Source organism: Anomaloglossus baeobatrachus, chromosome 2 (genome assembly GCF_048569485.1).
Source record: "Anomaloglossus baeobatrachus isolate aAnoBae1 chromosome 2, aAnoBae1.hap1, whole genome shotgun sequence".
Lineage (NCBI taxonomy): Eukaryota > Metazoa > Chordata > Amphibia > Anura > Aromobatidae > Anomaloglossus > Anomaloglossus baeobatrachus.
Genome location: NC_134354.1, coordinates 609,256,469 through 609,282,839, shown reverse-complemented (window position 1 = coordinate 609,282,839; position 26,371 = coordinate 609,256,469). Strand labels below are relative to the sequence as shown.

General features: G+C 44.3%; 1 protein-coding gene across 2 annotated transcripts in view; it reads right to left on the bottom strand.

Annotated features, from left to right (window-relative positions):
* Positions 1-26,371, bottom strand: part of DIAPH3 (diaphanous related formin 3) — a 979,498-nt gene that overhangs the window by 429,253 nt on the left and 523,874 nt on the right. For both annotated transcript variants that reach the window (XM_075336836.1, XM_075336837.1), the window contains exon 21: positions 25,482-25,721. In XM_075336836.1, the coding sequence (XP_075192951.1) occupies positions 25,482-25,721 (240 nt within the window). The remainder of the gene's footprint in view (positions 1-25,481; positions 25,722-26,371) is intronic.

Below are 26,371 nucleotides of genomic sequence, written 5' to 3'. Positions count from 1 at the left end.
ACGTAAACTACTTCAAGAACACAGTAAAAATCTATAGCTAGGAGGAGGACAGAACATTTTCAAAAGAAAGCCAAAGAGACATTCAGAGCAGTGTTCTGGTTCTACACAAAATATGAAATTAATTTCTCAAAACCTAAGAACTGACTAGTTTAAGACAAATCAAGACACTTATTGTTTTCTGTTCTGGTCAGTATTGCACTGTTCTCTCATGGGTCACAAATACAATACCTTGAACTGTCAAAATTAATGGGTGGCATACAACTAGACCGAGCAATGTGAACATCATACAGGCTTCAGTGCCCAGTAGAAAGTTGTATCCAAAAGTGAGAACATAGAGGCTGTAGAGCTCATCAGAAAGTTGTATCCACGAACAAGATCATTATAGAGGCTTTAGTGCTCATAAAAATATTGTGTCCATGAACGAGATTATCATAGAAGCTGTAGTGCTCAGCAGAAAGTTGTATTCATAAATGAGATCATCATAGAGGCTGTAGTGCTCAGCAGAAACTTATATCCACAGACAAGATCATCAGAAAAGCTGTAGAGCTCAGCAGTATTCAACATACAGACTAAATTATTTACCAGTAATGGGATTTTCTGGAGTCCACGACAGCACCCACTGACAGAGAGGGATCCGCCCCATCAGGACAGGAAACCCATAAAAAAGGGCGGTTCCTCTCCCTCATCAGTTTGGATTTCAGAGCATTGGAGAGGAACCGCACCGTATTAGTATGACATTAAGAAAAAAAGACCACCAGAAGAATACCACATCAACCAAAGGAGTGAAAGAGTCAATAAGGGTAGGGGTTTGAGGTTGCTGTTGTGGACTCCGGAAAATCACATTACCGGTAAGTAATTTAGTCTTTTCCTATCACCACAACAGCACCAACTGAGAGACTTTCAGATATGCCGCCACCAAGGGAGGGACCACCACCTGCAGCACCGATCTCCCGAAGGTAAGGTCCGTAGCAGAGGAAAGATCCAACCTGTAGTGATTATAGAAGGTGGAAGGTCAAGACCATGTAGCAGCCTTACATTTATGAGCGATGGATACATCCGCCTTCTCTGCCCAGGATGATGCTATTGCTCGAGTGGAATGAGCTCTTATGCTTTGTGGCAATGGCTCATTTTTAGCTGAGTATGCTAGAGAGATTGCCTCCCTCACCCATCTAGCTAGTGTGCCTTTTGACACCTAGTGTCCCTTTCTAGCTTCTTGGAAGGCTACAAACAAGGACTTATGATGTCTCCAGGAGGCTGTCTTAGCAATGTATTGTGTAAGACATCACATACATCTTAAGTATTGTACCTACATTCTTCAGGTTTAAAAGGATTGGGAAAAAAGGAAGGTAAAATAATTTCCTGACTCCTGTGAAAATGGGAGGCTACTTTGGGCAGGTAAGAAGGGTCTGTTTTCAGAACATTTTTTTTCCGGGAAGACCTGCATATATGGAGGATCAATAGATAGGGCCTGTATATCACTAATTCGACGGGCCGAAATTAAGGTTACCAAGAGGCAGGTTTTTTATTAAACTAGCTTATCTGAAGCAGACTGCAAGAGTTCGAAGGGAGCATCAGTCAGGGCGTCTAACACTAGATTGAGATTCCAAGGGGGAAGGTTGGGAATATAAACTGGCTGACTGCGTTCACACGCCTTAACAAAAAGCATGATCCAGAGATTACCAGCAATATTAGAATTATAAAGGGCCCCTAAGGCTGATATATGGACCTTGAGTGTGTTTAGAGAAAAACCCATATCCAGACCATTCTGGAGAAACTCCAGAATAGATGCTATGAGTACAACCCCTGGAGAGGAGGAATTGGAAAAATTCCAGAAATTTCTTCCAGACTTTACCATAATGCTTAGTTGTTACTGGCTTCCTACTGTGAAGAAGGGTATTTATTAGTTGTTGAGAAAACCCATGAGAAGCTAATAACTGCCTTTCAAATTCCACGCCATCAAGTTCAAGCCCTTGACGTGTGGATGATGTAAAAGGTACTTGGGACAGCAGATCCTGTCTGGATGGGAGAACCCAGGGGTCTGTAATTGACATTCCCGTGAGAGGGGAGAACCAGGGTCGTCTAGGCCAAAAGGGCGCTATCAAGATGACCATCGCCCGTTTGTCCCTGATTTTCCTGAGAATTGTCGGAAGTAGGATCATCGGGGGAAAGGCATAGGCCAGGTAGAAGGTCCGAGGAATTTGAAGAGCATCCAGAACCATCGGGTTGTCGGCTTTGTTCAGAGAACCGAACTGTTCCACTTGTCTGTTCTCTCTGGTGGCGAACAAATCGATTATCGGTCGACCCCCTCAATGAACAATCTGGAGAAACACCTCTGGGTTTAGTTTCCATTTCCCTCAGAGTATGTCGGCTGAGGAAATCTGCTGTATCGTTGTCTACTGCCCGAATATGAAGGAGTAAAGAAGGTGTTGCTCGGCGAGATTCAACACCCGGGGCAGTTGTTGTCATGAGTGAATGAGACCTCGTCCCCCCTGGTGATTTATATACGAAAAAATATGTCTGATTGTCGGAAAGGACTTTGACATGGGTCTGCTGAAGAGAAGAAGGTTGGTCACTAGAGCCTATTTGACCGCTCGACTTTCCTTGAGGATGGAGGAAGTGTATAGTTCCTGGCTGGACCAAAGACCCTGTGCCATAGTGTCCCTCAAATGAGCTCCCCACCCCCAAGGGCTGGCGTCTGTTGTCACTATGTTGGTAAAATGAACATGCCCCAGTTTGCCTGAATTTAAGTTGGCCTCCACCATCAACCAGGTTGGAGTTGAGGGAGCCCTGGAGGGTTTCTGCTGCTAAGAAGACCTCCCATTAGAGAATTCTGGTGTGTAGTTGTGCCCACAGAACCGCTGGAATACAGGAGGTTAGGGATCCTAACAAGTACATGGCGTTTCTTAAGGATAGTGACGGGTGACCCTGCACATGTCGCATTTTTTCTTGAAGTCTTGAGATCTTTGTGTCTGGGAGAAAACATCGCTCTTGACGAGAGTCCAGGAGAATCCCTAGAAAAGACTGAATAGTGGTTGGGGTTAGTCGAGATTTTTGAAAATTTAAAATCCATTCCAGGAGCTGAAGGGTAGATATAGTATGATTTAGGCGAGCTGCAAATTAATCTGCTGTTCTTCCCACAATGAGGAGATCATCCAGGTACGGAATTATCAAGGTCTGACGTTCCCGTAAATGCGCCGTGACCTCCACCAGGACCTTTGTAAAAATACGAGGGGCCAGAGAAACTCCGAAGGGCATGGCAACAAACTGAAAATGTTGAATGGAGCCATTAATTAGAACTGCTACCCGTAAATATTTTTGATGATGTGAGTGGATGGGGATGTGATAGTATGCATCCTTTAAATTTAAAACTGCCATGTAAGAGTTGGGAAAGAGATGTTTATTAGCTGACTGCATTGACTCCATCTTGAATGGTTGATATTTGAGAAAAAGATTTAGTTTCCTCAGATTAATGATTGTTCTGTAAGAGCCATCTGGTTTAGGAACCAGAAATAGAGGAGAATAGAACCCTTGGCCCCTTAGGTGAGTAGGTACCGCTACTAGGACCCTCTTTTTTATTAGAGTGGGAACTTCGGCCACTAAAGCATTGTGTTGATCCAAGTCTTTCCTAGTAGGAGTTAGAATAAAGGATTGAAGAGGCAGGGAAGTGAATTCTAGCTGAAGACCTTCAGAGATGGCTTTCAAGATGAAGGAACTGGAGGTAATAGAACTCCAGATGTTACTGTAAAAACGGAGTCTACCCCCTACAGGTGGGTCAATGTCACTGCTTATGTGGTCGTCACCTGACCGATGTACCACCAAACATGGAACCTGAGGCGCGAGGGTCATATTTCTCCTGGCGTTCTGATCTCTTGGACTGGAAGTGTTGTTTTTTTGTAGGGTTTCCTAAAGGTAGGAATGTAGGTATTAGGGAAACCTTTCTTAGTATCCCCGGCTTTAGATAGAATATCATCCAACTCAGGCCCAAAGAGAAACTCACCCTGACAAGGTAATGTGCACAATTTGGTTTTTGAGGATGTGTCCCCCCCCTTCCATGACTTCAACCATAGTGCCCGTCGAGCAGCATTTGATAGGCCCGCTGATCTGACCGCCAAACGCAGAGTCTGCAGAGATGTCAGCCAGGTAGGCAGCTGTGTTCTTAAGGAGTGGGAGAGATACAAGTAATTTTTTTCTTGAAGAAACAGATTTTATCTGTCTGTCTGCTTGGTCAACCCAAACTGAGAGTGACCTGGCAGTACAGGTTGCTGATATAGCCTGTTTTAGAGCTCCTCCCGATGCCTCCCAAGTCCTTTTCAGGTAGGCATCTGTCTATCTATCAAGAGGGTCCTTCAGGAAACACAAATCTTCAAACGGGAGCGCAGATTTTTTTGAAGACTTTGCCACCGCTACATCCACCTTAGGCACTTTACTCCACTAAGATCAATGTCTTCAAAAGGGATATCTCCTTTTAGAGGAGGATGGAAGGAACCCTCGATTATCCTGTCTCTGCCATTCCTTTCTTATCAGGGCCTTAATGGTATTACTAGCTGAAAAAGACTTCAGTTTTTTTCTGGGTGAGGCCTCCAAACATCGCCTCCTCAGCAGATTTTGTACGTTTTGCATCGTGAATCCCCTTGGTGGCGTGAACAGCCCTAACGAGACCATCCATCCCTTCCAGAGGAAAACATGATTTCCCTGCCTCATCTGATGAGGAGGAAGAACCATCCATAGAAAAAACATCCGACGCAGCTTCAGTACTGAAGGATGATGAAGAATGGCGATGTGCAACTTCTTTCCTACGTTTTTTTGAAAACTTCAAGGATTTTAAAGAAGATTGGACCTCAGAACAGATAAATTCCCTAAGATCTGTTGCAGGAATATAGGATGTAGGGGCTTCATCTCCTACAGCAGGGGTCGGGAACCTATGGCTCGCGAGCCAGATATGGCTCTTTTGATGGCCGTATCTGGCTCGCAGACAGGGCTCCTACCTGTCTATGGGAAGGATCAGGGCAGGCGCCAGCACAATTGAGAGCAATGATGAGAGAGTGAGCGGCGCGCTCCCTCTCTTACCATTCTCCCCGCTGTGACTGTCGGCGTTCTTCTGACAGCTCTGCAGCGAGCGCGGTGACGTCATCACTGCGCGCCTGCTGAGAGGTCAGAGCGACAGCAATGGACGATGCGCCGAGGAGACCGTATCAGCGGGGGAACGAGTGAGCCGCCCCTCTACTGACACTGGGCTCCCCTGACTCACAGGCCGGCTACTACACAGCGGCACTAGTACACATAGGGGCCCGGCAGCCGCTCTGCGTCTATGTGTAGTGCTGCTGTGTAGTGGCCGACCTGTGAGTCAGGGGAGCCCAGTGTCAGTAGAGGGGCCCCTGACCTGGAGAGGCCACCAGCCATGTCTGAGCTGCAGGAGTGCTCCTGACCTGCACAGCAGACGGAATCTCCATCCTGCAGGACCTGCGATGATGTCACGCCCATGTGACTGTGTGGGAGGAGACACAGGATGCCGGCAGAAAGCAAGATAGTGAATCCTGAAGGAGATTTGGACACATGACTGGTAATAAGAAAAGAGGGGACATGAGGGTGAGGGGGGCTGCAGGGTGAGTGGCATATGAGGGCTGCAGACTGTGACAGAAGCATGTGAAGGGGTGCAGAGTGTTTGAGAGGGGTAAGTTGGGGTACAGGCAGGGTGAGATATGTGAGCAGGGTGTGTGAGATATGGGGGTGTATTGTGTGTGATATGGGGGGTGCAGGCTGTATGGGAAGCAGGGTATGTGACATATGGGGGTGTAGTGTGTGAGATCTGGGGGGTGCAGGCTGTATGGGAAGCAGGGTATGTGACATATGGGGGTGTAGTGTGTGAGATCTGGGGGGTGCAGGCTGTATGGGAAGCAGTGTGTGTGTGTGGGGGATATGGGGGGTGCAGGCTGTATGGGGAGCAGTGTGTGTGTGTGAGATCTGGGGGGTGCAGGCTGTATGGGAAGCAGTGTGTGTGTGTGGAATATGGGGGGTGCAGGCTGTATGTGGAGCAGTGTGTGTGTGTGATATGGGGGGTGCAGGCTGTATGTGGAGCAGTGTGTGTGTGTGTGTGTGGGATATGGGGGGTGCAGGCTGTATGTGGAGCAGTGTGTGTGTGGGGGATATGGGGGGTGCAGGCTGTATGTGGAGCAGTGTGTGTGTGATATGGGGGGTGCAGGCTGTATGGGAAGCAGGGTGTCTGGGCCACTGACAGATACAATTGCTCCAGCGGTCACTTAGTACACAAAGGAGTGTTCCTCTCTGCTGCACTAAGCCACCGCTGGACCTAAACAATAATTCGCTGTAAAATAATAAAATAGATAATTGACATAACTGACAACTGCGTTGTGTGACATGTCCAATATTCCAGCTTCTTTCTTCTGCGAATGCCTCAAAGCTGGCATTCTCTCAACATCAGGTGGGAAGAATGCCAGCTTCCAGTCATGCGCAGGAAAAAGAAGAAGCCAGACTGCTGGACTGATGTCATGCATCGCAAGTTCACAATGTAAGTTATTTATTTGATTTTTTTACTGCTAATTACCATTGTTTCAGTCCAGTTGTGGCTTTATACATCAGGGAGGAGCATTCCTTTCTGTACTAAGTGAACATTGGAGCGATTGATCTGTCAATGGCCCTTTAAACATATTGTACGGCTCTCGCGGAATTATATTTCAAAATATGTGGCGTTTACGGCTCTCTTAGCCAAAAAGGTTCCTGACCCCTGTCCTACAGTCTGTTGGATACAGGATTCACACAGCCTTTTATGGTATGAGTGCGGCAATTCCTATGAGCACAATGGACATTCCTTAGGTTTCTGTTTTGCCGGACATTTCTTATGGCCCTAAACACAGTTATGGAAAAGAAGGGGGACATTAGCTATCTGGGCAAATTAACGAAGATCACTCACCCACAGCCAGAAAAAGACGGATACCGGAGTTGGAGGCGGAGGCGAGGTGGACGTCTGGCAGGCTTTAGAGGGTTTGGATCCGGCATGATCCTTCTTCCTCTTCCGTGCGGCAGAGTCATTCCTGGAGCGACTATCTGTACTGCAGCTCTTCCTGGTTTTGCTCTGGGATAGGTCCTGGGACGGCTTCTGGGACGATTCCTAGGATTGGGGTGACTGCAGGCTATCCATTGCTGGAGAGGGCAGGAGCAAGCACCGCTCTCTCAGAGTCAACTCCACTTTTTAAAAGGTGGAGGACCGCCACAGCCCCCTCCAGCGTCACCACCTCCGGATCCGTCACCCCGGAAGTGCTCTCATGCATTTTTGGAGCATTACCACGGTGGCCAGCTAATACGCATGCACGGCCCGGAAGACGTGAACACTCTCCCTGCACGTGCGTAGCCACGACCCAGAAGCGACACACACATTGCGCGCCACAGCAGGGAGAGCATCCGCCTGACCGCACACCGATCTCTGGGAACAGCGTGCACGCCAGGAACCCACAAGGGGATCACTTACCCTCCCGCAGACGCGGTTTCCCTGGCGGCCTCACCCACACTGGAGCAAACCGCACAGGACACTGGAGGATGGAGTCCACAAGGAGACCACCACCAACCGCAATTCCAGAATCTGAACTCCGCCATTCCCACAGACACCGCACGGACGCTACTGAAGTGCAGGTACTCCATTGGTTCCGATCCATCAGGACAGGAAACCAAAACTGATGAGGGAGAGGGACCGACCTTTTTTTATAGGTTTCCTGTCCTGATGGGGCGGATCCCTCTCTCTCAGTGGGTGCTGTCGTGGAGATAGGAAAAGTTGTATTCATGAACGAGAACAAAGAGGCTATAGAGCTCTGCAGAAAGTTGTGTCCACGAACGAGAAGATTAAAGAGGATGTAGTGCTGGCAGAATGCTGTGTCTATGTCAGCTCTGAGTGGGTTTAAATCTACACTACAATTTAGACCAATTTCCGGTGTAAAGTACAGTAAATTGGTCAGGAGGCCCCATCCTTCCTGCTAAGGCTTTGAGAACTAAAAAAAAAAAAAAAAAAACAACATATGCTGGAAGCAGAAAAAAAGGAAAATTGCAAAGTATTTTGTAATTATGGCGTACTTAACTTTTCATTTTTTTTAGCCAGACATTATTCAATTTCCAATATTCCTGAAATGCAGTAACTGAAATGTTACATATGTTATGCAAATGGAAATTGATTATTAGGGCCCCATCTCTGTCTGACTTCCATTTTTTTTTAGAATGGGAAAAAAAAAACAAAAAAAAAACAAAACACCTTCTGCATGCTGGCCTTTATTTTTCATTTCAAAGAACAGATATCTGAATGACCCCATGACAGTCAGACTAGCCCCTCTGCTGCCATTTGCATACAAATTCCCAGCAGGAGAGGAAAGTGTGTTTTTTTTGGTGGTTGTTCTTTTGATCTGTCATCATATCAATTCATTATGTGTTTTTATTAATAAAAATTTTGTTTCTTAGGCCTCAACTCCACTTGCGTATCACTTATGCCATATGCTGATAACCCTCGGCTCACACTCTGCTGTGAGTGTCAGTGTCATGTGATTGTGATCCGATCTGTAGATCACATTAACCTATAGAGTTGTACGGCTGCGTGTGAGAAGAGAATTGCTGTCAAACTCAGCATGCTGAGATTCTTTTCACAAACCGATATGGCATGAGAAAAGAATCGCAGATGGACACTGCCACATTGTTTAACACTGGTGCAAGTGCAATCCACTCGTCCATGTAAAACTTAAGTGGAGCAGAGGCCCTAATGTTATTTCCGAGGTTTATCAGAACCTTTTTTTTTCCGCTTTTCTTTTATGTTTGTCATATGGTATTGTCTCCCGTTACCAATCCAATCAATAGCCCTTCTTTTATATAGCAAACTATAATAGTCTGTGCATACTTTATATAGATATTTTATAATTTATATAATTTTGGGCAAATTCAGTGAGTGATATTTGATTTATTGACATTTGCAATGTCACTTATTCCATTTGCTCCTACAATGTAACACATAGAATGTCTAAACAGAAGTGTGAACAGAGCATTATCTACAAATTTTTAGTCTCAGTAAGAAACGGCCAGTATCTGAAAAATAAACATATGGCTATACATTCAGTTACAGACGAATTGTTGCTTTTTTGATAAGAGAAGATCTTATTAGAGAGGAGTTGTGGGGATTACTCTGAGGAATATGACAATTATGACAGAGGTCAGTCAGCTGACACTGTACATCCAGCCAACCCCTGCACTCTAGCAAAGAATCTCCCTAGATCTACTCAGAAAATGGCCATGGTAACAACTTTCCATTAGGTTCAAGGAAGCCAGATAGCCCTCCTGCTGACCAGCAGGAAGGGGGAGGGCAACTCAGGCTCTTACAAGTTTTACAACCAAATTTCCAGGAAGCTCTCCAGCCTTAATGGAGCCGTTGAAAGAATTACAATATTGGGGAGTGTGTTGCTCCCACAAATAAGAATCACATATTTTTAGATTCCAGACAGCACGATGCACGTCCCACATATTTCTGCTAATTGTAAGATGTGTGCAGCCATAAATTATTAACTCCCCGAAGGGGTTAATATAATATTTATATCTTCCGTGTGAGATGCTCAGAGGCGAAGATATGGGGGAAATCCATATTTCCCTGGAAGGGAAGAGCCACACCCACGTCCAACCCAGTCCTAGGTCACCAGGTCGGAGGGGACATGCGGTGTGACCAGATTCATAACCACAGTGCGTACATCTTGTGTCATCCTTTTCGGGCTGGCCTCATGCAATACATGTGGGAGAAGCCCCAGGAAATTTGAGGTTCCACAGTGCCCCCCTGTGCCAGCCAGCACCAGTCATTATTCATAAAGAACAAGGTAATTGATCCATCTGTATACCTGTTTATAACCACGTCTTATTGTTAACTGTACTTCTGCCATATATATTCTGTAGAGTGCCCTTAAGGTGATTAAATATAAAATTTAATCTTGGGCTGTTTCTTTTATCTCCATTCTGAATCGCATGTCTGTGAGCTCGGCTTAGTTTTACATGCTACCTAGGCTGGTTTCTGGCCCGATATAGTCCTACTAACAGACCAGGCCTATATCTAACAAGAAACTGGTGGCAGTCTACTGCACTGTACCGGACCGGCAGAATTCTGTTCCACTTGAGCTAGTGTTCCTGTCAGCCTGTCAGGGTTGTGGGATAGATGGGTGCCGCGGCGGAGGTTGCATGGCTGACTCTGCTCCACTCCCTGTACCGGCGGGGACAGGACGGGTCAGTGCTGCATTGCGCCAAGCAGACCTTCCACTCCCCGTGCCTCCTTGTGCCCGCGGAGATAGGACGTGCCAGTGCTGCATTACATCAAGCAGGCCTTACGTACCCCTTGGGGGCTCGGAACGTTGCGTATTGGCGGAAGTGACGAGGTCGTCTCGCGTGGCCCAGACATATTAGAGACATCAGGGTGAGAGTGCGAGGTGCGGTTTCGTCACAGATTGACAGGGTCACGATTGAACAGAGGGACTCCCGAGTGATTCCCCCGGTCCGGTTCATGACAGGAGAAAACAATACAGTGCAGGCTGAAACAAGGAAATTTTTTCTGACATCCAAATTTGCCCCTTAAATCTCCCTAAATGTATAATTTTATTTACACTTATTGAAATTTTCATAGTATAAGGGAAATGTAGATTGTCTTACTATTTGGTCATGAAGTACTGTAGCAAAACTCTACTGCCACACAGCGTAATATCAATTCCACATGTAACAGAGTTGATCTAGCAAACTAAACACACTGGAGCATGGTATTGATTTTGTGCAGTAGAAAAAATTGGCAAGTCTAGTAAAGGGTGATCTGTTACATATGCTGTCAATAGTGACAGTCATTTGAAACTTGCTATCCATCATTTGCAAAATGCTGGTCAGCTTTTCTTAGCAATGGGCTGCTCCAGAGACTGACCTTATAGGTTTTCCATATTTTGCACCACCACAGTTTGTACCATAGAGGAGATGACAGCATCTATTTACCAGGTCATAGTTGTTTAGACCAAAATAGCAATGAGAATGAGTCTATTATGACATCAGCAGGTTGATTATTTTTTTTTCTCCAAAAGGCTAGGGTTACGCAGACACGGGTCACAGGACATGGGGCCTTATTAGGATATCACATTTAATGATTCTTTATGATGTAGCTTTACAACCTGCAACCTACTGTAACAGTCACAAATGTTTCCAAAAGTGTTTGATTTTCCATGGGAGTCAATTACTGTGACTAGCATGCGACTTGTTTGCAATTTGGCATTATCTTAGGCTACTTTCACACATCCGGCTGTACCAGTGCGGCACAATCCGGCGCTCTGCTGAAAAAACAAAACAGGTTTTTTTTTTGCAGCCGGTTTCGTTTTTTCCAGCATTGACTTGCATTGGCGCCGCATTGTGCCGCATGGGCTTGCGTTCCGTCTGGTTTTTGCAGCATGCGGCAGATTTAGCCGATGCAGCGGCCGAATGGAACGTTCCCCTGCACGTTTTTTGCAGCGGCAAAAAAATGCATCGCACCGCATCCGGCTGCTGTGGCACATATTTCAATGCATTCCTATGGACGCCGGATGCGGCGCAATGCGGCAAAAACCGCATCCGGCCGCCGCATGCGGTTTCTTCCACTGCGCATGTTCAGTAGCGTGCCGCAACCGGAAAAAAACGGGAGGGCCGCATGTAAAAACTTATGCAAAGGATGCGGTGTTTTCGCCGCATCCGTTGCAAAGGTTTTACAGCCGGATTGAGCCGCAGTGCTCAAACCGGATGTGTGAAAGTAGCTTTATAGCTACATTGCAGCTCTAAAATATTAATGTGAAAGCAATTTGCAGACAAGCTGCACAAATTATTTTGGCTGTGACAACTGTCTAAGGATTGCTGTCACATCGTATGGCCACAACCAAAGGGCTTGCTCAGACGTGTGACCTTCTCATACAAGTGCTATCCATGGTACCTATTGTATAATCTATGGGGCTATGAGGGTCAGGTCAAAAAATTGACAATGAAAGTATGAGTTCATGAAAAAAAAAATCAGACCACACTCAGATGACAATGTGCAGTCTGATTTTTACACACTATCTAAAAGAAGACAATGGATAAACTTTTACTTTCTTCCTCGTATGAGAAAAACAAATCCCACCTCATGATCAAAAAATGGAAGTTTGAATTAGCCTGTGAGGAGCTGGCTGCGGACTAAGGCTATGTGCGCACTAGAACTGTGAAGTTTCTCAAGAAAATTTCTTGAGAAACTTCTGGGAGCGGAAGATTTCCGGACCTCCGGAAAAAATCCGCACCAAATCCAAAAAATTTCCCGCAGGTTGTTCCCTGCGGATTTTGCAGGCTGTACTGCCGAAATCTGCAGGGTACCTGCGGAAAAGAATTGACATGCTCATTTTCTCAAGAAATTTTCTCAAGAAATTCTTCAAGGAAATTTCTTGAGAAAAATCCGCAGTGTGCGCACAGCTATTTCTTTTTCACATAGGATTTGCTGGGAAATGTCTGCACAAAGATTGCAGCCATTTCTCAAGAAATTTCCGCGGCAAATCCGCGGGTAAAACGCACTAGTGCGCACATAGCCTAAAGACTTTTGTACCAATGGCTGTAGAGAGGAGTCCACTGCTTTAAGGGATGCAGACTTTTTCCAGCATGGAGCACTGGGTACATTGATCTCATTGTTGTGCTTTAATAGATATTTTCTTGCTCGTCAGTTTAAGGTGCACAATTAAATATAGTTCACATGTACAAATACCATGCTCATCCAGACTCCGGAACCATGAGGCAGGGATGTGCTGGCTGGATGTTATGTACACAGCAGGCCAGGCACAAGATTGGCAATTCGAGCAAAACAATTATTCCATTACTCTCATTTGTGTCACAGGGGCTTCAACTAAGCCATTGTTCTCCCAGCCACTAGACCAATTATGTGGCTGGTGATAGTACACCTAGTGAAGCAGTCACCACAGGGGTGTCTCAAAGGCAGTTCTAGGTCAGGGGTTCAGCCTCAAGAAAATACCTCCACAAATGCAGTTAGCATTGGGGGGGGGTGCTTCCTGGGGGCCAGGCTCGAACCAAGGGGGTGGCTTAGTGTACTTGGGTTACTGATTAGAGGATGGGGGTTTGTTGCAGGCAGGAGCAGGATATATGCGCTATGGTCGTAGTATAAATTGTATGGAGGAGCTTAGGCTGAAACCGTAGACCATGCCAGCAGGAGATACAAAAGCTGTGGGCCAACCAAAAGTTGGGAGACAGTGGGTATCACCTGGTATGGGGTGGTGGAACAACTGGTCTCCGTTTGGGATCTCATGGACTGGGGGCATCTCGTTTTGGCCATCTACTCAAAGTTGCTGTAAGACCGTGGACTTAAGTGTAAAAATAATTTCATTGTTAAGCTGTCGAGTTGATTAATAGAACCCACAACCTCAGATCTTCATAAGTCAAGAAAAAAATGCAGCTCACCACTATTTAACTTGAATGGGAGTGACCCACAGCAGATCCAGCAAGTATTTCTCAGGCCAGAGAATCAACAAATAGAACAACAAATTTCCAGCGGATCCAGGATGGGTAAAGTATAAAACTTTCTTTTATTAAATCAATTAAAATGCCGGTTCACAGGTGTTCCACGGAATACAGTCATCCTACGCGTTTTGACATAAAAGTCGTATGGCATCCATGAATAAGACCATATGACTTATGTCGAAAAGCGTAGGATGACTGTATGTCATGGAACACCTGTGAACCAGCATTATAAATGATTTAATAAAATTAAGTTTTATACTTTACCCATCCTGGATCTGCTGGAAATTTGTAGTCAGATCTTCATAGGGCCCTAAATCAGTATGTAATAAACACTGAAATTCTCTGACCAGTCATACCCTTAAAACCACACTGATTTCGGCCAGTCAGTGGCTGCAGACATGGGTTATTCTATTATTAAGAAGAGACTACGTGCTCGAAAAGCGTCACTGCACATTCTCCTGTCGTTGATGCTGGATTTTTAATGATTTTTGAATAAAGTAGCTCTTTCTACAATTCTACTGACCACCACAAGAGTGCTGGACTCTTTCCCTTCTTTGCAGACAAGGGTTAGCCCTATTTTACATTTGCTGACATTAAAAAGCCAGGTCACATACAAGTCTATGTCATACACCAAATGTGGTATCAACAGAATCCACATCCATCCCAGTGACTAATATAGCCTGCTAACTGATGAAATGAGTATTACCATGCTACATCTACAGTGGGTACAGAATTATCATTTATTCCATATTACATAATATTACGTACCCTCCAGCACAGTTAATGTAGTGTGCATGTAAAGATTTCTGCTCCCCACCTCTTCGTAACAAATCTACTGAAGCAGAAAACGTGAATTGAAGACTATTTTCTCATTAATTTTTTAGCTGGCATTCACAACACAAAAAGTATGATGGATTTTTAATTTATGGGCAAATTGGGATTTAGACAATTAAACCAAAAGAACGACAAAAAAAATGTATACAAATACAAGATGTGAGCGGAAGAATTGATGAGTTGACTAAAATATGAGCAGCCAGAGAGGTTTCGAGTGGCTGCAGATTACTATACAGTCAGGCCTGAATGAGCCCAGGAAAGCCTGTAATTTGTTAATAAGAGTGAAATAGCTGTGGGAAGATATCAATAGCCCAAGCAACTAGTGAAGAGTTAAATATTAATTTAACTGCAATTCCCCGGTCTTGCTACTGCACCTTAACGTAGAAGAGGCAATGACTTACTGCTGCATATTTTATTAAAAGTGATCAATGCAATCAATGGAAAATAAATTGACACATTAATTAATGCTTGGTGAGGTAATTACACCTCATATTCCCAGGACTTGAGCAACCTGCCTAGGCTGTCATTACATGCACAGTATGTGTAATATGTCTAAAGTTTCGTTAAAGAGAAGTGATGAGGATTCTTTCATCTGGAAGATGGGTTTGAGCCGCCATTGGCTCTGCAGCTTGGAAATGATTGGTACAATAGAACTAGCTTCACTATTTAGTGATTGGGGCAATACTATCACTAATAGTATTATCCAGATATCAAATCACTAGATTTATTATTCTTTAGATACATGTTTATAACATACGCATTTTTATAGAGGTCTTGTATGGTATCTGTGAATTTCTACACAAGGACTGTGATACCATGTAGAGATATTTAGTAGGAACAGTGAGGGGTGTACTTATTAAAGGGACTCTGTTACACTCAAACTTCAAATTCAGCTCCTTAACCTTGTCAGTCACACCAGAATACAAGTCTGTGGGACCCCAAGCCCCTCAATGTGGCACATATAGTCAACTCCACATCTCATGATTTTCTGAAGGAAGGCCACGCGATTTAGGAAGCTGCCAAAATAGATAGTTACCTACCTTCCATATTTTCAGAAATATGCCAAAAATAAACTCTCTTTTGGTCCAATGGACCCAATGAGACTAAAGGTTAAACATCTATACATCTAAGAGTTGATATTGAAATACATTTTAGTGGTGCAGCTGCAGGAAAATTCACTTGTAATACATTAGCAAATGAGGGTGCTTCAATGCATTCTAGGCTTTGTCAATCTCGGTGGGCACTTGCGACCTCCGATTTGCATACCTAGCACTGGCCCTGAGCTTGATAGTCAGCGTTCGCTTTCTCACAGTGAGTACTCCCTAAATTGAAACCCCTGTTCCTGCACTTGCGTATTGACACTGGAGGAGCCCGGCAGTATGCTCACCATGTCAGTACAGGTATGCACTCCGTGTGGGTGCAGACACGCTCCGCTTTCCTCTTTGTAGCTGTTCGTTACACTTCTAGGTGTGGTAAGCTGGTGCCACAGGCTGGCAGGAGTCAGACATCAGAGCTTCAGTTGCGTCTCTGATCTCCAGCTCCTGCCAATCTGAGACCACTGCTCCTTACACCCAAGAAGTGTAGCGAGGGAGCTGCTCACAGACAAGCTGGAAATAAAAGCATACCCACACCCTTCCTGACACTGTAAAAGGTGCCACTGGCCCCTCGTGTCAGTATGCACAGGATTGAGTGCGCTTGTTGTGAGAATGACGGTCTGTCCAAGCTCAGAGAAAGTACTAGATGTGTAAATCAGAGGGTTCAATGGTGCACAGAGACCTTGACCATGGCAAGAATGCACAAAAGTGCCTTCCTTTGTATATTTATTACAAGTTTATTTTTCTGTAACTACACCAATACAATATAGAATACTGATATAACTGTTATAGGGGCAAAGTCCCCTTAAGGAGCTGCTTTTGCAGTATGGTTGTAATAGACTCCCTATAACTGTGTTGGCAGTTTTATTTATTGCAGACTTCTAAAGATACAGGTAGAGCACTCGCAAAAAGTAACTGATATTATTCATGTGGTTAAACATAAAGGGGTTGCACAAAGCTTCAGATCTCAATATGGCTGCAGATGAAGGAACCTGATGTCATCAATCAGCCTCCTCCAATTGAAAAATAGCTTTCCAATATGAGAGGTTTCTACATATGTGGAGGATAATGGACAGGTCGGGATAGCAGTCATTTTGAGACTATCAGATATGTGCACCCTTTGATGAAGGCGGACCTACAAATTGCAGGAGGAGAAGCTGCAATACTTAAATATCAGTAAATGCCACAAAACTATGTTAACAACACATTTGTTCAAAAGGAAATAAAGTCGACAACTCCTTTAACATTGTACTAAAGAGAATCTGCCAGATAATGAATGCTGGAGCTATAGGGAACCTAGTAAAGAAAGGAAATATGGCACTTCTGGAGAATATAGGTGCCTGCAGAGGATCACACTCCGTATGTAATATAAAGGATTACTCCACAGTCTGGATATGTTGCAAAAGTGCACTTTTTTTTTTTAATTAGTGGTTCAAATAGAGAACATGTATAGTATGTAAATAATCTCCATACGAACCAATAATGAAAAAAAAAATTCCAGCACTGTAACATATCCAGAGTGCCGGCTTGTCTTCTATGCTATGGGGAACCTATGGGGCAATACATGCTGCCCATTTGTGAATCAGAGCATTTCTGCAGGTATAATAATCTCTGAAATGCTCCATTGTTTCAAAGGGAATATACTTTAAAGATCAGTCTGGGATCCATAGCCGGAGATCAGACCTGTCTGACTCCACTCCCACCCCCAGCACTGTTCCAGTTGACCGACAGGTTTTTCCCTAAGGTGAGACCGGCCAATCCTACATAAGAGCTTAACCTTTGAAGAAGCTATCACTTTGGCACTACTCAAGGGGTTCAGGGATCGCCACTCTTCGTAGAATACTCACAACCTACTTTCAGATTATTTTGTTAAGAAGTCATTTATAACTTATGTCTAATGCCTGTGTTTTGGTTATTTAGGGTCTATCTAGTATTACGCAATGCAAGGGGGGCACTGGGTGGGATCAGTGGTACTTATCATTGCACATGTATGCTTTTCTCTCCGCTCTAATAAAAGCAATATTGGAATATATACTACTTTGTCCTATACAGGCACTGCATGCATCACACATGTGATGTGAAAATAGGTGAGGGAAAACATAATATATTCACAAAGACATTAAAAAATCAACCATCATCATTAAAGACATCCTTGTATTGTTAGAGGCACATGTAGTCATGAGTTTAACAAAGTTAGATACACAACATAAGATCAAAGTGAATTTTCCATTAATCACATTTTATATCCCCATCTACCTCCAAATGCAGCCTGAAAGGCACACTTAAGACAGGAGAATTGAATAGGTTTATTTTCCTTTAAATGCTGTCACCTCTGGTGTAGCATCAATAAAAATTGATGTGTGGGTAATGTTTTTTTTCCTGAAATATTGCATTAAAGTTGCCCCAGCAAGCGTCAATGAGCAGCGCATTGATATTGTTTAGAAAACTCATTATTTTGTATAGTATGGGTGCGGGACTATCACATATATACATCATCTAGGTTATTATTTATAAACCGAATGTCCAGGGGAAGTCATGGAGGCATAATGTAGGACTAAATTCAATAAAATGTGATTCTGAAATGGTGGCCACTCTGATTTCCAGACTAAACTCAGAAATAATTTCATTCCAAGATTTCCCTGAATTTCTTGAAGTCGAATATACACAGGATAATGGATGACTTTAGAGGCCATTTATAGAAGCCGACAGGCTGGAGCAGTGTCCATAGCTTGTTTCTACACAAGCTACTGCTGTAATATCTGGTATCAAAAGAGAAAATCAGCATAGATATTCACACAGTGTCAAATACTGGGCCAACAGCCAGTCAAATGTTCTCCCCAAATTGGCTTATTGGTATTTAGGGCACGGGAGAAAAATGATAAAATATTTATTTAGTTTCAAAGATACAAATGATGCACAGATATAGAATTTCTTAAAATAACATGTAAATGTGTACCTACCGGTATCAACCATTAGGGGCTGACCGTTTGATGTAATAGCAGGCACCATTTGACTGATCTAAGTAAAAGACTGATGGCACATCCTACCTTTCTAATGTGAACAGGTGCAAACTGAACATGAAGCATAGTAACAAAAAGGAGACAGTTACACTCTGCAGTGCTAAGATATGTGGAACAATGAATAAGGGAATATAGACATATGCATTACTGCTATGAAAATACATGAAAAAATTGAGATACTTAGTACACATAATTGGCCAGTTTTACGTAAGCACAACAGCCAGTGGCAAGTCGACCTTATTTTTTGTTGGGTCCCTATCAAACTAATGTCTATTTGGGTTAAAAAAAATATATATAATTTATGAGCAAACAGGAACCTGCAAATGGAGGATTAAAATTGCCTGAGGCTGAAGAGCAGGAGTGCTCAATCCGAAGGCATAACCCTGTAATCTAAGAAAAAGACTCATGGCACATCCTATATTTCTAATGTGAACAGGTACAAACTGAACATGAAACATAGAAACAATAAGGAGACAGTAGCACACTATAGTGTAGTCTTTATTTTATATATTTGTAGTACATTTCTTTCTGACTGAACACTCTGCCCTTATAACCAGGCTGTGTCCACCTTCCTTTATAGCTGGATCAGGCATGTAAGTTTTTAACCTAGATAGCGGCATTTCAAGTTAGGGTCCCAGTATATGGCTATGTGCACACACTGCGTTTTTTTGACGCTGCGTTTTTGTGCGTTTAGTGCTAAAAACACACAGAAATGCAGCGTCTTTAAAAAACGCATGGAAAAACGCATGTGTTTTACCGCGTTTTGCTTCGTTTTTGCTCACTGCGTTTTTCTGCATTTTTTTTTATCAGTGAACATTGCCATTAAAAATTGTTGAAAAAAAAAGGCCTGATGTCATTTCCTTCTTCCATATGTTCTTCATTCTCCACTAGTGTATGCAGGAGAGCAGACAGCTGCAGAACTACAAGGCTCAGCATGCTCCATCCAGGACTGTATGCTGGAGGGAGAGTCAGGGGTAGCAGACCTACAAGGCTCAGCATCCTCCATCCACTAGTGGATGCAGGAGAGCAGACAGCAGCTGCAGAACTACAAGGCTCAGCATCCTCCATCCAATAGTGTATGCAGGAGAGCAGACAGCAGCTGTCGAACTACAAGGCTCAGCTTCCTCCTTCCAGGACTGTATGCAGGATTTCTTTGCCCCCCCAAACAAAAAAAAAAAATGACGTGGGCTTCGCCATATTTTTGTACGCTAGCCAGGTACAGCAGGCAGGTAAGGGCTGCCCCCCAACCCCCCAGCTGCCTATTTGTACCCGGCTGGGAACCAAAAATATAGGGAAGCCCTTTTTTTTATTTCATGAATTTCATGAAATAATTAAAAAAAAAAAAAAATGACGTGGGCTTCGCCCAATTTTTGGGTCCAGCCAGGTACAACTAGGCAGCTGGGGATTGGAATCCACAGTGCAGGGTGCCTATGCTTTCTGGGCACCCCAGCTGCGAATTGCAGTCCGCAGCCACCCCAGAAAATGGCGCTTTCATAGAAACGCCATCTTCTGGCGCTGTATCCAACTCTTCCAGCTGCCCTGGTGACGGGTGGCTCGCTGGGTAATAATGGGGTTAGGGCTACCTGTATATTATCAGCTGGCCCTAAGCACGAAATTCATGGTGTCACACCAATATTAGACATGGCCACTATAAATTTATAGTAAAGATTAAAAAACACAACAAAGAAAAATATTTTTATTAGAAATAAAACACAACACAATTAGTGACTCCATCTTTATTGAAATAAAGAACCCCCCTCCACAGTAATCCTGGGTCAAGGGTCCAGCGCCGTCCAATCCGGATCCAATATCATCTGATCGGTTTGCTGGAAGGCAAAGCGATCAGATGATGTGTCAGGTTCTAGGATGTGAATCACATCACACATCTGCTGATTGTATAAAAGCCGTTTATACAATCAGATGATGCATCAGTGCAAAAAAAAAAATAAAATAAAATATTCACTTTTGTGCTGATTATCGGCAGCTCCTGGAGCGGAGTCTGATCCCGTCCGATCGCTGCAGGAGCTGCCGGTAATCAGGGATGAAGTCTCCTGACGGCATCCGCTGACAGGTTAAGCCGACCGGGCGCCGGCGTCACCTTGAGACTTACGATCAGCTCATGCGTCAGGTGACCGCATCAGGTGATCAGCGCCAGGTCCTGCAGCTATCGGAGGTGTCCCTGCCATCTGCACATAGCCAAAGCGGCGGTGCCGGGAGAAGAGATGGGAGCGGACATGGCACCAGGAGTCTGCAGACAGGTGAGTATGACATTTTTTTTTCTACTGTTCACTTTTGTTTTCGCAGCTGCCTCCACCTCCCGCCCAGACATGGCGCCGCACGGGAGCTGACATGCACAGGACGGGAAGTGGACGCAGCGGTGACGGTACCGGGAGGACTCACGCTTCTGTATTTACTGACAGAAGGAATCCTCTTCCTGTACTTGTCACTTTACTGCCCACCCCTTGCGTTTATAGCTGCGTTTTTAGTCATAGAACGCACTAAAACGCAGCTACATTTGCAATTTGCTGTTTTCATTGCGTTTTTGAACATCTCATTGAACTCAATGGGTGGAAAACGCAGTGAAAAACGCAAAAATAATTGACATGCTGTGTTTTTGTGGGCGCCACAAAAACGCAGCTAAAAAAAACGCTGTGCAGACAGCAAAAATGAAAACTCAGACTTTGCTGGGGAAGCAAAGTCATGCAGTTTTCTGAGCAAACACGCCGAGAAAAACGCACTGTGTGAACTTACCCTATAAGAGATCACCTTGTTGTTGGTTACTGGGCTCACATGCATTGGCCAACACATAACCTAAGTATCTCTTTTTTTCAAATATTCCTATAGCAGTAATACAATACCAGGGTACCCTTATTCATTGATAGCATTTTAAAGTGCAGCTGTATGTAGTTTTGTAGTTATATTGTGTCTTCAGCTAGCACCTGTTCACACCTGTTGGATGTGTGGGTCAGCCTTTTTTATATAATTACAGACATCAAACTCTCAGAACATTTCGGCTCTTCTGACATACCACTTCTGAGGACCTCATATCATTAATGTAGGAGTGAGTAAAGGATTCAAATCATGTTTTCCAAATGCTATATTTTAAGATTTGCAGCTTTGCTTCTCACTTGGTTAAGCATCTTTGAAGGCTCATGTGGCTGCTTTCTTTTCCAGAACCCCTACTCAGGTTCCAAATATCCTGGTTAGTAACATTAAACTAACATTACAAGTGATACTAATATTAAAAATATTAAAACATTTTCTATCATGAGCATCCTTTATTAATATTACTTAGCTAATCAAAAAAGGCTGCCACCTACAGTATGGGAATAATCATTATTATGTATGATGTTATACGCCATTTTGTAGGATTTAAGCTAATTACAGTATTTTCCGGCGTATAAGACGACTTTTTAATCCCTGAAAATCTTCTCAAAAGTTAGGTGTCATCTTATACGGCGCTGCATGGTGCGGCATGAGCCCATTGTTTAGTAATACCCTCCTACCAGTCTCCTTCTTACACACAATAAACATTATTCTCATCTGTCCTCCGTTCCCACGGTGCCTTCAGTTTCTTCTGGCAGACCGCAGGCCCATAGACCCTCCGCGATCACGTCTTGTACACGAAGCCTCCGCCGCTGCCGTAATGGCTTTACTGCACTTGAATGCTTTGTGGTGCCGTAAAGCATTCAACTGTAGTAAAGCGCTGACAGCAACGGCGGCGGCCCCGTGTACAGGACGCGATCATGGAGGGGTTTATGGGCTTGCGGTCCACAAGAAGCACTCCTCCATGACCGCATCCCATACACGGGCCCGCTGCTGTCAGCGCTTTACAGCAGTTGAATGCTTTACGGCACCGCAAAGCATTCAACTGCAGTAAAGCAATGATGGCAGACAGCAGCCCTGTGCATCGGACACTATCATGGAGGGGTCTATGTGCCTTGCGGTCTACAAGAAGCAGCTAATGTCACGCGGGAATGGAGGACAGGTGAGAATAACGTTTATTGTGTGTAAACAACGGCATAATAAGGGACATGAAGGGGACCAGTAGGAGAGCATTACTAAACAATGGGGGAAAACACTTGTCCAGCGCTTTGGAGTGAATCATCCAGCCAGGTAAGATTTCCAATTTTAATTTTTGTAAGGTTTTAGGTAAAATCACAAAATATCAATGGTCAGGCATACCTCCAAGGTGGAGGAAAAATGACAGGGGACATTACTAAACAATGGGCTTATTAATGCAGGGGACATTACTAAACAATGGGCTTATTATTGCAGGGGGCATTACTAAACAATGGGCTCGTTACTGCAGGGGACATTACTAAACAATGGGCATATTGCTCGTGTCGGCTTATTCTCGATTATATACGGTATATCCCAAACTCTATATTTTAACTGGAAAAGTTGGGGGTCGTCTTATGCGCTGGAAAATACGGTATGTTTTTTGTTTTGTTTTTTTTTACTACAGTTTTCTTGGCAAGATAAAATTGAGACATTGTTGAGATGCAAGGTTATATTTACAGCTGCATTAATTAATTGACCTATGTCTGGAGGCAAGCCTATGTAGGATTGTGTGAATAGTTACAACAATTAAAGCACCACTCCAGCATTTGTTTTTTTATTTCGCGGCTGGAGTGGTGCTTTAAATCTAAGTCCCTTGTCTTATACTTACCTTTCAACATCATCTGTTTTTACCGATGCCCTTGTCAGTCTGCGACACTTTGTGACATAATGGCAGCTCCAGTGTTTCATGGAGTGCGCGGCAAGTCACAACTTTATGAGAACTTTGTTCTGGCTCTCAGATTTGTATTGAGCACTTGTAACAAAACTTCTGACTTACAGCCAGTCAGACATTATGGGCACAAGACAGCGTCGCGAAATTGGAGGGGCCCTGAAAAAGGATGAAAACACCAGAGGGCGAGTATAAAACCAGGTGCAGGGGACATAGGGTTAAAGCACCACTCCATCGGTAACAAAAAAAACCCCAAAACACTGAAGTGTTGCTATGACGCCCTGGCCGTGCCAGGTAGTCACAAATAGGCCCCTGCATAACACCATTCAACCATATTAAACCCTAGTCACCCCCCTCAGGGCTAGACAGACACACCAGGGGTGGAACCAGGCGGTTGGAAGACGCCCACCTAGGAGTTTAGATGGCCCGGGGTGGGAAAAAGTTCAATTTGAGTCTCAGGTTCAAGAGGAGAGCAGTGTGGGCTGGAGCTGTGGGCAGCTCCAGCAGAGGCAAAAACCCCTATTTGAACATGTGCCAGGGTTGGAGCCCTGGTACCTTCGGCTAGGAGGCAGACTGAGGCCTCTGTCTGCGGGAGCCGGGAAGACGGCTCGGTGGAACCGTGGTGGACCAGGCAGGGTTCTAGCCCGCCGGTACCGACCCAGGGAACCGACTCGGAAACCGGAGCACAAGTAGAGGTACTCGGACTCTGAAGCTGGAACCAGAAGCAACTGGCATCAGCTCATTCACCGATTGAGGCCAGGAGTAGAGGTTCTGTCCCACCCAAAGTCTTTAATACATGACAACAGCCCAACGAGGGGGATAAACAGGCCACCGCCAAGGCTTAGAGATCCCACGGGCCAGCGTCTGCGGGCAAGGGCTCCTTAGGCCACATCCAGCCGGGAAGCGGACACCTGGAGTTGCAAGCACAGGCAGTCCAACATACAAAAAAGGTGCAGGAGAAAGACCGAGACCACCAGCCGGGTGGGGGACCAGAACTCAGCCGGCTGCGGGCACCGACCACCATCATCTTGGTTTACCAGAGACTCGTGTGTCCTTTAATAGGGAGTACACCAGCACCCTGCAGTCGCCCATCTCCCTGCATCAACAACCCAATGGGTCCCGAGGCCACCATCCCTGCCCACGGAGGGGTTAACTTGCTGTGAAACATCTCCCCCGGGTGTCCCGTCACAGCAGCGGTGGTGTCCAACCTCACCACACACCGTGGGTGGCGTCACGAACTCTTATACGGTCCTGCCGTACATATACATCCCCAAATCATCCATCCCCATTTATTTGCGGTGTCCGCAGAGAACCCCCGGGTCCGGAGACCCTCGAGCCACCCACCGGAGAGTCCGGACCCGAGCAGCGGCAGGCTGCTGGGCATGGGGTGGCACATTGCTATAAGGTTGATTTCTTTTCATCTGCACATTATGAAATTAGCTATGTGACTTCTTTTTACATATGATTGTGTAACTCAAGGTTTGGACAGACCCATATACTTACACCTAACTCCTGTGTGCGAGTGGATTTCTTACTACAAAGAAGAGACCACTATAATACAAGGAAGGCTATTTTGGCACCATCCATAAATTACGGTGAATATGTTTCAACATTATTTGTTACCTTCAAATCTCAATGCAATATGTCAAACGTCATCATGGTCATAGGTAGGTTCCTCATAAAAAGGTGACCACCAAAGTGTATGGATATTTAACATGACATTGCTTTTTTCAGATCACTTTATAAAGACAGGATACATAGTTACTTGCAATATGTAGTAAAAGATTCACAGTACAGAAACAAGGTTAGGTGGGTTCTGTAACTGTGACCCACTGGAGGTCATCAGAAGGCATCTGCCACATGGATGTAAAAACAAAAAGTAGTAGTAAACGATTAGCCAAGTTGTGTTACATTAACATAAGAGCATTGAAAAGGTCTATGAATAGTTTAGTGTTTTTCTCCTAGGGTACACAGGATCAATAAAAGGACAAAACTACACTGCTCTCATCCGGTGTCCATGGGTTCCTTTTAATAAAGGTTTATGGTATCTGTCATGCTGGACTTCCTTCTGCACTTTATTTCTATAGTATGTCCATTAGGGTTACTTACGATAAAACCACAGAAATGGAAGGAAAACTGATAAATGTTTTTGAAAACAGGTAAAAAATAAGCTTCCGACAGGTTCCATTAATAAATATGACGCCGGTGCGCTGTAGAATGACAAATGGTGTCAACAGTAAAATACAAGGCACGGAGAAAGATGTCATTAGTAAAAGTAACACTCACTTTACAAAGAGAGCTGAGGTAGAATCCAAAGGTTTGTGCGTTTCTGGATCCGGCATTCATGTAGTTTCCTATGAGCAGCACTATCTCCAGCAGTTTAGCGAAGCTCCTGCTTTTCTTTATCTCTTCGCATGCTTCGCTGACAGCCATAATATCTGGTTTGATGTTGTTTACTTGCTCTTCAAATTGAAGGCGAAATAGAATTGCGTTGAGACGTGGAATGAGCTTCTTCACGCTGCTCATCTGATTAAAGAAAGGAATATATTTTATGAAATAGCTATATAATAATTTGCAACTTTAAACCATTCTAGAGGGACCGGCAAAAGAGAAATCCTTCAGTGTGGGATGTAATTATGAAGGACAACTTTGTGCAGATCTCATCTCACTTCATATCTACAATGTCTATTCTCCATCACTGCAATTTATCAGGCACAGAATTAAAAGAGTTGAAACAGAACCTCTGACAATGGCAAAAGAAAAAAAAAAAAAGAACTTTGTTGGATAAAGAAGCCTGCCTTGCATCAGAATATTTATTGTGCCGCAGGCTGAATGTTGAAGACTTCATCGAGGGAGAGCACCACTGAAAACTCCCCACCTTGTCGTCTTCCTCCTCCTTTTTCCCTAACAAGAAGCAGGACGTCTTAATGACACATTTCCAGGCATATTGACATGTCACAGAGCAGAGGTAAATGAATGGTGGCAGCAGCACGCAACAGTTCATTACTTTAACTTCTTATTAAATAACAAAATTGATAATGAATAAGCACTAAAAATCCAACATGATAAACATGACGGCCACTAAACGAACGTAAGCAACCACCCAATATTACAAAGACCTCAACTCATTATTGCATTTGTCACTTCTCTATGTCTTGTTTTTGGAGTTTTGATTC